Source organism: Pelophylax lessonae, assembly GCF_965119305.1.
Source record: "Pelophylax lessonae genome assembly, chromosome: 3".
In the NCBI taxonomy this organism is placed as follows: domain Eukaryota; kingdom Metazoa; phylum Chordata; class Amphibia; order Anura; family Ranidae; genus Pelophylax; species Pelophylax lessonae.
This window is the reverse complement of record NC_138770.1, coordinates 72427861-72439693: the sequence shown is the minus strand read 5'-3', so window position 1 is coordinate 72439693 and position 11833 is coordinate 72427861. Positions and strand designations below refer to the sequence as shown.

At 41.6% G+C, this 11833-nt stretch overlaps 1 protein-coding gene across 1 annotated transcript; it reads left to right on the top strand.

The window, feature by feature from the left end:
- Positions 1-2180: 2180 nt before the first annotated feature.
- Positions 2181-3119, top strand: LOC309550353 (olfactory receptor 2G3-like; the record flags this gene model as incomplete). The annotated part of the gene is made up of 1 exon (XM_082250750.1): positions 2181-3119. The coding sequence occupies one exon, from the start codon at positions 2181-2183 to the stop codon at positions 3117-3119; it is 939 nt and encodes a 312-aa protein (XP_082106876.1).
- Between the last annotated feature and the right edge of the window lie 8714 nt (positions 3120-11833).

The window sequence follows — 11833 nt, the reverse complement described above, 5'->3', positions numbered from 1 at the left end:
CATTGCAGTCAAGGGAGTAGATGGTGATTCTAAATGATACTTGAACAAAGATGGCTACTTTGTGACCATGAAGACATTATGACCCTTGTGAGAGGTAAGTATTACATATACACATAAATGAGCATTTATGCACATGTGTTATAAAGGCTAATTTGTTTTTGTTACCTTAATGCATTCTCAGCAATAAGGTAAAAAATAAACCTTTCACATGCAGCTACCCCCTGCCCCCCCTAAATGATTATCTGAGCCCAATCTTGATCCAGAACCATGCCTGAGAACAGCAGTGCTGTTCTCTCTCCCTCTCCTAACCAGACTTATTGAGACCAGCAGGAGCCATTGGCTTCTGCTGCTGTCAATCAAATCTAGTGACGAAGGTGCGTAGGATGGGGACTAGCCACACTTAGTATCAAAAGACACACACAGTGTGGCTCGAGATTGAGCCTGTGCAAGTGGCCAGATAGCAAGCGGCTTGCTATGGGAGCACTCAGAAAGAAGGAGGAGGCAAGAGCACAGGCAGGGGACCCCAAAATAGGAGGATCGGGGCTGCTCTGTGCAAAACCATTGCACAGAGCAGGTAAGTTTAACACATTTATTTTTTTTAAAAATAGGATTTTGCACACTCAGAGTTCCCTTAGGAGTTTAAGCAAACTGAGCTTAGATCATAGATATAACACTGCCCATTATCCAACATAATAAACAGGATCTGATTGAAAGAGTTTTCGATTTTTACATATAACCTGAATTTCTAACATCTAATTATGCACAATGCAAATGTACCCAAGTTTACCAGGTCAAAATAAAAAGTAACCTGGATTGCATTTATAATTAGTGATGGACGAACATCGGCCAGGGTGGTTCGCGAACGCCAGCCGCAAAGTTTCTCAAAAGCCTGCGAACCGCGAGTTTGCGGCGGGCCCCATTGACTTTAATGGGAGGCGAACTTTAAAAACCTTTAGGTCATATTTGCAGCCACAAAAGACGTACTAGCTGTGCACAAATAGTCCCACCACATGGACGATGTCATAACAGAAGTATTGCAATTGTAAAAGTTGCCCTAAATGTTTTTTTTTTTTACAGCAAAATTTATTTTATTTTTTTTCATAAATCAGCCAGAACCGACAGCAGCCGGTAAATACATTGTCTAATACATATAGGGTCCATTCACACATCTGTGACAACCACGGGATACCTGCCCCTATAGTAAAGAGACTGTAATAGACCCTAAAATTACATTGGAGCATTTTAAATGACTTTTGTGGACATTGACAAAGCGATTTCTGTGTGACTGCAGCCGATCTCTAACTGCCCCTACAGCAACCACAGGATACCTGGCCCTATAGTAAAGAGACTGTAATAGACCCTAAAACGACATTAGATCATTTTAAATGACTTTTGTGGACATTGACAAAGCGAGTCAAGTTACATAATTATGCATATAATCAAATCATGATTAGTGAATAAATAAATAAATCAGTGCATAAAAAGTGCCAAAAATTCATGTAACACCAAAGTGCAAAAAAAAACATAATGTCCATATCCCACTCTATATGCCTTTAGCTGATCCCTGAAAACCCATCTTTGCCTCTAATAAACGGGACTTTTACTTTCTCCATTAGCTTATCCCCCACAGTTATTTTTTTTTTTTTTTGTATCACTTGACCCTTTTTTTTTAGATTGTACTCTCAAACAAGCAGGGCCCTCTGATTCTTCCTGTATTGAATTGTATTGTAACTGTACTGCATTTTGTTTTCACATTTGGCTGTGAAAACATTATAAATCATGTATAATAATAATAATAATAATAATAATCAAATGTAACAAGTAAAAATAATTAAATCCAAAATATTAGTAGAAGTTTAAAATCACAATAGTCTGAAATTGGGCTTTAAAGTGATTTAAATGTATATTATTTTTGAGTTTCATATATAATCATTTATAATATCTTTAATATATTTTACTTATCTATTAATTTATGTAATCAAGGTTTACTATATTCATTCTTTCACATACTACTTCCATCCAGCTTCTTTAATTTGCTTTAATTGCTTTGTTTTTACTTGAAATTTATTTTTATTTTTTTTAGAAAAGCAGAAAGCTCATTAAATGCCCCTTCAGTTTTACCTTTCAAAACTCTTGGCAAAAAAAGAACTGATCTGTTTAATAGTAGCATTACATTTGTAATGAATCCAGGAAATCAGACCTCTTTGAAAGAATTCATCTTGGTTGGTTTTTCTCAAAATATGCAGATTTCCTTAATATTCTTTGTTGCATTATTATTCATTTATATGTTGACCATTCTGGGGAACAGCTTTCTGATATTTGCTGTTTTTATCAGCCCTAAATTGCACACTCCAATGTACTTTTTTCTCTGCAATCTTTCATTCCTGGATTTGTGTTTTTCATCTAATTCTGTCCCAAAAATGTTTCTTGATGCCCTTTACAAGAAAAGAACCATTTCTGTTTTACGCTGTATGGTGCAAATGAACATCGGACTGTTCCTAGGGGGTACCGAAGGTCTACTGTTAGCAGTTATGGCTTATGATCGCTACATTGCTGTGTGCTTCCCCTTGTATTATGTGATCATTATGAATCATAACATCTGTCGTAATATAACAATTACTATGTGGCTGGGTAGTTTATTTATATCCGTTGGCCCCACCATTGTAAAGCCTCTGATCTTCTGCACAGAAAATAAACTGGATCATTTTGTCTGTGAGATATTAGCACTGCTAAAGATAGCATGTGGAAATCTCACCTTTTATAAACTAAGACTATTCATTGTAAGTCTATTTGTCCTCTTAGCACCATTTGTATTCATTGTGGTGTCCTATATTCTAATTATTTCATCAGTATTAAAAATTCAGTCAACCGAACGAAGGTTCAAAGCTTTTTCTACATGTGCTTCTCACCTGATCGTGGTTTTCATGTTTTATGGGACAACTATCACTATGTACATGGGACAAACCAAGAATCTTTCTTCCATGCTGAAATATATCTCTCTCATCTATGGTGTTATTACTCCTGTAGCAAACCCTATGATATATAGCCTAAGAAATAATGACGTGAAAGAAGCATCTGTGAAAATTTTAACAAAGCTTTTTTCTTCTGTGCCAATATAATTGTTTAAAAGCATAAAAACATCTGATAGTTGGATAAGGGTAGAGAAGTTTTCTCATGACCTAAAGAGTTTTTGAAAGTACAAAATAATATTCATACCTAATAAACCTTGTTACTATGCATTGTTTACATCAGTGTTTCTCAACCTTCTTTCAATCTCGAGGCACCCCATTCTAAAATGTAAAAAAAAAAAAAAACTAATAGTTTTACATATAGCAGCAACATCCATACACATACACATGGGCAATCCAATGTTAGAACTGATTTAGTCCTCCACTATTGCAAACTGGTACTGACTAGTATTCTAGCATTTCTTTTCTCCCTTAGTTTCTCTTCTTCTACCTGCTAATGTGACCCCAGTGCTGATGGAGGGGAAGAGGAGGAGTAAACAAGGATTCTAAGCAAGCATCTGTCATTCTCCTTATCAACCATTGATGCCATTGGTTGTTAGGATGCCAGTGGCTTGACTCGCATGGTGCCCAGAATTGTAATGCTGCAATGTAAAAAACAGTTTCAATTTGTTGCAATTTTTAGGCATTTTGCCAAGGCACCCCTGAAGAACCCAGGAGGCACACCAGGGTGCCACGGCACCCTGGTTGAAAAATGCTGGTTTACGTATATAAACACATTGTTGTTGGTAATTGATGCAGAACACTATCCAAATAAAAGTCTGTGCAGCATTTTTTTTTTTTTTTTAAATGGGATGTCTTAATTTTTAATAGCAGGGCCAACTCTAGGGATGTGCTTAAGAGGGCTATGCCCTCCCTAAAGTTTAGTCCCCCCACCACAGAAACAGTGGCATCAACAGGGCCTTCCCTATAATGAGGCACTGAAGTTCAACCCAGTTTAGCTGAAGCACAGCAGCCACTATGAGTGTAGTGGTTAGCCCAAGGCTAGCTCTGACAGGAGTGTGCCTCAGATTTACCACCTTGCTGGAGACAAGGCAAGACAAGTGGTTCCCGGGATGGTCTGTGTACTCTGGTCAGAACTTGGAAGTTTGGATGCACAGTTACAATGCACTCGGGACACTGAGACTATTATGGCCACTGCAGGGGGCAGTGCTATCTATACTGGTCACTTCTGAGGGCACTGAGATCTATAAATCTCATTCTTGGGGGCCTAGAATCTGTACTGGTCACTGATGTGAGGGAACTGAGATCTGTACTGCCACTGCTGGAAAAACTGATATCTATACTGGTCACTACTGGGGGCACTGACATCTGGAATGGTCACTGCTGGGAACACTGAGCTGAGGAAACATTGTGTATACAGTAAATAGGGTCAGGTTCTTTTAAACCTTCACCTTAGGCCACTCCCACTGTTATGTACAATGTTGCCATATCTACCATTAACTGGAGCACATGTAGCTACAAGGATAAAATGAAGGTCTGTTGGCACTACCCTCACCAATTTTTGTTACTGCACCCCCAGATCAACCATACTAGATCTGGCCCTGTTTAAGCATTTAGTTGTAGAGAACATTTTATGCTTGTATTGTAATAAGGACTTTTATATATTATAATATATATTTAAATAATGCTTTGAGCAAACATTTATAGCATTATATGCAAAATGTACTTTAGTTGGTGAAAGTCACTATATAGGCTAACAATTCAATTTTTTCTAACTTCTTTATAGCAAGCGTGTTCACATTTGTGAAATAGAATATGCTGCCCAGATAGTGCCACTTTCAAAGGATACTTCAAAATAGACTAATGGAAGCGTTGCATTATTGCACTTCCATTGGGTACTGTTATGTTAGTGCAGGAGGCAGGTGCTTGCTGTCGATCTCCCTCTGTTCAACTTTTATACCAGTAAGGTTTGTAAAGTATTTGTCAGTACCTGGATCACCTGCTGGTGGCATTGTGCTTCCCAAAATGGAAGACTGTAGTTCCAGGGTCCCCCAGATGATGTCTCCAGGCAGCCAGCAGATCCCAGTAATCAGTTTCCACCCAAAGCTGGCTGCTGGGAGGGTATTTTGGTCCTCCTCTATATTTCTCGCTCACTCCAGTGTTTTGCTTTGCTGCCAGATACTGCTAGTTAACCTGTTCCTGCTCCTGGTTGTGCTTTTTTCCTTGTACATGAACTCTGCTGCCTTTGTTCCTACTCCCTTTTGTCCCTGATCCCAGTTTGGTTCCCCCTTCCTATGCCTCCAGTTTTGCCTTGCTTTTCTATGTTCCCCATTTGTATTTATTGTATATATTGTATATAGTTAGTTAGTGAGTTTGGCTTTCTGTTAGGTTGTTTAGTTAGGTACTTTGTACTTGGTACTTTGTGGTTTTTGGTTTACATATATCTTTATGTTTGCTGTTTTCTGGTGTTTGAATGGATTTCTGTTCCACTGTAAATAAATCTTACTTTAAATATATAGAGTCTGGTCCCAGTTTCCTCAGTGTAACTATGCAAATTTGGTTATCCCTGCTGTTGATCTCTCACAGTATTCTTGATAAAGTGCTGACTTGCTTTTGTTAGGACTCTCATCTGTGAATATGTTACCCATTATCTGAATAAAACAGTAATGAAAAAATGGATGATGTAAACCTATTAGCCAAAAGACATTTAGGTGAGGCTACTAGTAAATTATTTCCAAAAGCTCAAGGTTTTTTACCTTCATGCATTTTATACATGTAGCACCCTACAAGGTAGGTGCTAGGCAAAGTATAGTGGGCTTTGGCTGCCTAACAGCAGGGCCATGATTTTCAGCTGGGCTGTCATGTCCCCCAGGTGTTGCTATTGAGACTGGGGAGTCTCCCCACTGGCTCCATGAGAAGGGTTTTCATTGGGAAGTGGAGGAAACCCAATCAGTGGCACATTCAGGCCTGTATCTACCCCAGAAAGGCAGATTCTGCCGCATAGGATTCTGGGAGTGGGTATAAGTTTGAGGGGAACGCATGACGCAGCGTCTTTGGTGGGAAGCAGAGTCCCAGGAGGGAGAGTACGGCTGTCTCTCATCCTGTCAGAAGGATCAGGTGTCTTGGGCAGCTTGCCTGAGGATACAGAGAGAGCTAAGCTGCAGAGAGGATCCGGTGTGCTGAGGAGTTGAGTTGAAGGGGGCGCAGTTTCAGGAAAGCGTTCCAAGTTCGTGAGTACTGTAATTGCCCCTGGGGTCTGCCTAGCTGAGAGGGGACCACTCCGGTGAAGGTCCAGGGGATCCAGGAGCTAGCTAGCAGTAAAGGGTGTGCCTAGTGAGAGGACCCTGAAGTGTCATAGGGGGTTCCTAGTGAGAGGACCCTGAAGTGTCAGAGGGGGTGCCTAGTGAAAGGACCCTGAAGTGTCAAAGGGGGTGCCTAGTGAGAGGACCCTGAAGTGTCAGAGGGGGTGCCTAGTAAGAGGACCCTGAAGTATCAAAGGGGTGCCTAGTGAGAGGACCCTGAAGTGTCAGACGGGGTGCCTAGTGAGAGGACCCTGAACAGTAGAGGGGGTGCCTAGTAAGAGGACCCTGAAAGTGTAAAGGGGGCTCCAGCAGTTGGGCCCTGAAGAGTTAATGTGTACAGTGTGCAGTGTGCAGTGTACAGTGTTGAGAGTTGCAGCAGCACAAGAAGTTACAAGGAGCTACCTCAATCAGTGAAGGGCTGAAGGGAGCTGTTCACAGGACTTTTGAGCTAAACAGAGTGTCACGAGTCAAGTCCTACTACAGTCCAGGATCTTTTGAGTTAATCAATGGTGTTACAAGTCAAGTTCTAGCACAGTTCAGTAATAAAGCATTTTTCAAGCATCAGGAAGCGTTGGTCGGCATTCAGCTGGCGTCAAGACAGCACTAACAGGCATTTTTCTACAGAGTGTCCCAGTTTTACCTAGTTGAGCCAGAGGAGTATCCCACTCATTCCCTTTTCCCATTCCCAATATAAAATAAACAAAACAAACCAAAGATGCCGGAATGGTCATTGTCTCAACTCTCACACTTGGGTACTCAGCTTAAATGGGTTGAAGGTGTCACCGGTAACAATGGCAGACCCATCTCAGGCCCAACGCCTGGAAAACCTGCTACATACATGAAGGTAAAAAACCTTCTGTGTTGCAGCAGCCCCCCCCTCTAATACTTACCTGAGCCCCATCTCGATCCAGTGAAGTTCATGAGAGTCTCAGCTGTCTGGGGACTCCCTCTCCTTATTAGCTGAGAGAGCAGTGGATGCCATTGGCTCCCTCTGCTGTCAATCACTGCGAGTGAGCCAATGAGGAGAGAGAGGGGATGGAGCTAAGCTACAGCTCTGTGTGTGAATGGACACATGGAGCCTCGGCTTGGGAGCAAGCATGCTTGGGTGCTCCTATAGGTACTTGGCAGGAGGAAGGGGACAGAAGCGCCAGCAGAAGAACCAAGAAGAGGAGGATCTAGGCTGCCATGTGCAAAACCACTGCCCAGAGCAGGCAAGTATAACATGTTTATTTTTTATTTATTTTTTTTTATTCTGTTTTTAATATCGCTTTACCCACTTCAGATCTCACACTTGTTCACCTCTTATGGACCAGAGCAATTTTCAAATCTGTTTGTTCGGCAATAATTTTGTCATTAATTAACAACTTCCTTACCGGGCCATATTAATATGACGGCGGCAGGAAGTCTCCCTCGATGCGGGCGGACGTCATATGATGGTAATAATTTCAGAAACACACATAAGGTGAAAATAGGTCAGGTATATACAGGTACAAGTTTATACAGTACATACAGTATCTCACAAAAGTGAGTACACTCCTTACATTTTTGTAAATAATTTATTATATCTTTTCATGTGATAACACTGAAGAAATTACACTTTGCTACAATTTCGATCTGGAGACATGCTTGGCCAGTCCATCACCTTTACCCTCAGCTTCTTTAGCAAGGCAGTGGTAATCTTGGAGGTGTTTTTGGGGTCATTATCATGTTGGAATACTGCCCTGCGGCCCAGTCTCTGAAGGGAGGGGATCATGCTCTGCTTCAGTATGTCACAGTACATGTTGGCATTCATGGTTCCCTCAATAAACTGTACCCCCCCCCCCAGTGCTGGCAGCACTCATTCAGCCCCAGACCATAACACTCCCACTGCCATGCTTGACTGTAGGCAAGACACACTGTCTTGATCTCATCAGACCACAGGAAATGATTCCAGTGATCCATGTCCTTAGTCTGCTTATCTTCAGCAAACTGTTTGCGGGCTTTCTTATGCATCATCTTTAGAAGAGGATTCCTTCTAAAATGACAGCCATGCAGACCAATTTGATGTAGTGTGCGACGTATGGTATGAGCACTGACAGGTTAACCCCCTCCCCTCTAACTTCTGCAGCAATGCTGGCAGTACTCATACATCTATTTCCCAAAGACAACCTCTGGAAATTACGCTGACCACGTGCACCCAACTTCTTTGGTCGACCATGGCAAGGCCTGTTCTGAGTGGAACCTGTCCTGGTAAACCTCTGTATGGCCTTGGCAACCGTGCTGCTGCTCAGTTTCAGGATCTTGGCAATCTTCTTATAGCCTAAGCCATCTTTATGTAGAACAACAATTCTTTTTTTCAGATCATCAGAGAGTTCTTTGGCATGAGGTGCCATGTTGAACGTCCAGTGACCAGTATGAGAGAGTGAGAGCGATAACACCAAATGTAACACACCCGCTCCCCATTCCCACCTGAGACCTTGTAACACTAATGAGTCACTCACTTATGTTGCCAGCAGTTTAGACACTAATGGCTGTGTGTTGAGTTATTTTGAGGGGACAGCAAATTTACACTGTTATACAAGCTGTACACTCACTACTTTACATTGTAGCAAGGTGTCATTTCTTCAGTGTTGTCACAGGAAAAGATATAATAAAATATTTACAAAAATGTGAGGGGTGTATTAGCTGAACAGATTACTTATCGCTGGGAGACTGATTGCTGGATACCTGTGTTCAGGCATCATGACAAGCCCTCCTGTGGGCCAGTGAGGCAGATGGGGCCTGGTGATCAGCAAGCATCAGGGGAGTAGAAGGAGGTAATCTCAATTGTCAATGTCGTTGGTTTAGCCAATCCATGGAATCCTCATATGTACTGGAACTCCAGGGTGCAGGAAGGCAAAGAGATAAATACCAATCTGGTACGTCTACCAGGGGGATGTCGAGAGTATCGCAAAAGTGAGTAGGTCTTCGGGGACTCTTAGTTATGCCGACCGACCGTGAGCAGATGCTGATAAGGAGAACGGGAACTTCCATCTGTATGAGATGTTTCCAGAATGGAGGGCATTCAATAGGGGCCGTAAGTCTCTTCTGTACTGTAGAGTGATATTAGAAAGATCCTGATACAGATGGATATCTGTTCCGTTGTAGAGTATGCAATATCTCTCTCTCTCTTAAGGATGTATTTTTTAAGGGGGAAACTCACTAGGCAGCACACAATGTCTCGCGGGGGTTTGCTATCCCTTCCTCTTGGGCATAAATCTCTATGTATCCATTCCATTCATTGCTGGTGGTCGCTCGAACAGGTCATTAAAGATTGCCAGTACTGCCTTTGATAAGTCACAAGGCTCAATTGTTTAGGGACACCCCTCACCCTGATATTATGCCTGGTTATCCAAATCTTCCAGGTGTCTATGAATTTCTCTGAGATGATAAGAGTGGGCTTCAGTTATGTGCTGCACCTGCTGGATGGCTACCTCATGGTAGCTAGAGGTGTGCTCCACTTCTGCTAATCTGGAGCCCAGGGCCTGGATATCGCTTTTGAGATCCGCTATGGCTGTGGTGAAAGTGTCTTTTATGCCAGAGGCCACTTTCTGCAGGTCTCCCAGACAGAGCGGGAGAACCACTGAGGAATGATCATGCTGCAGTGTGATATCTTGCACAGGGTCATCTGGAGAGGAGAATGCAGCTCCTGGAGGAGTAGAGGAAAATTATTCCTGTTTATCCCTGTGCTGGGTCTGGAAAAGCTCCGGTATATTGTGGCTTAACTGTGTGCCAGAACCGTAAGATGAATGGGAGCGGGAAGCAGAGGTGCTCCGGTCTGATTTCCCCATTGTGAGCTGGGTGGATACTCACTCTTCTCGAGACAACTGGGTAAGGCAAGGCCTCTGTGAGTGGGAACTTCAATACTAAGCAGCCGTCACGGACCGAGGTCCGACCACACCCCCGGTGTGTTCGTTTTATGCCAGATGTAACAGCATGCAAACCTTAAAAAAAGTTAAATTTTTGTCTTATCGGTCCACAGAATATTTGCCCAAAAGTCGTGGGGATAATCAAGATGTTATTTGGCAAATGTGAGATGAGTCTTTGTGTTCTTTTTGGTCAGCATTGGCTTTCGCCTTTGAACTCTTCCATGGATGCTATTTTTGCCCAGTCTCGTTCATTGTTGAATCATGAACACTGACCTTAACTGTGGCAAATGAGGCCTGCAGTTCTTTATATATTGTTCTGTGTTCTTTTTTGACCTCCTGGATGAGTCGTCATTGTGCTGTTGGAGTAATTTTGGTAGGCCGGTCACTCCTAGGAAGGTTCACCATTGTTCCAAGTTTTCTCCATTTGTGGATAATGTCTCTCACCATGGTTTATTGGAGTCTCAAAGCTTTAGATATGGCTTTGTAACCCTTTCCAGACTGATACATGTCAATTACTTTGTTTTTCATCTGTTCTTTAATGATGTGTTGGTTTTTGAGATATTTTATTGTGCTTCACTTGTTTAGACAGGGTAAAAAAAGGACAAAGCGGAGCGCCTCTAAGTGCAATACGTTTAATAGAGAAAATAACATACAGTGTGAAGTAACTCACTAGACGAAAGATAATGAAGGCTCAAGTGCAACGTCCTGAGGTCAAGCCGTCCAACAGCTTATGCCGGGAGAGGAGAAGTTGGTGCTGTCCGGTGGATGGAAAGGCGGGGAGGTGCCGGCTCTCACTTCGCCGAGACCGGACTCTCGAGGCAAGCTGTTTCTCAGCGTCGACCATGTGACGTGGGCAGGGTCAAGGTGCACACGACGCGTTTCTGAGCGTGCGCCAAGCTCGTGGAGAGCATGCACGCTCTTTCTTCAGGTGTAGATGCCGGGACCATTGTAAGTAAGGGAATTTATACACACGTAATGTGTGAATGGCTGTACACGAAGATTTAGTGACCAATGAGGTACTATGGCGGCCATATTAAAAGCTCAAATCATGCGATTACACAGTAATAGTTAAAACATACACTATTGGTAAAATAAGTAATTAAATGAATAAATAAAACAAAACAGAATGTGAGGGGAATGTGTACATATGTAAACAAAGATGTAAACCCTAAACTATAAATAAACCATAAAAATATTAATAAAAAAAATTATTAATAGAAAAAAAAAAAAATAAATAAATAAAATTAATGATAATCGAAATAAAAATAAAAATAAAAATAAAAAATAAATATAAAAATAAAAATAAAAATGTGAGAAGAATAGACATATACATGTATGTACGCACATACATCTATGCACATACACATGCATATGGCAGGTGAGGAGAATGTGTTAAAAAATATATTTTATAAGATATTAAAAAATATATATGTTAAAATATTAAAAAGTCACAATATTTAATGGTGTATATTTTATAAAAAGGACCTCTATAAAAGAAGGGTAATTATAAAATAGTACTGATTTCAAGTTCCTCGTTTAGTCCATACGGTTTTAATGTGTTCAAAGAAAAAATCCAAAAAGTCTCACGTTCGCAGAGCCTAGAGAACCGCTGGGCCTCTGGTAATTTATTGGATATGGCCTCAATAATCCAAACTCTCAACCCCTCAGTGGATTT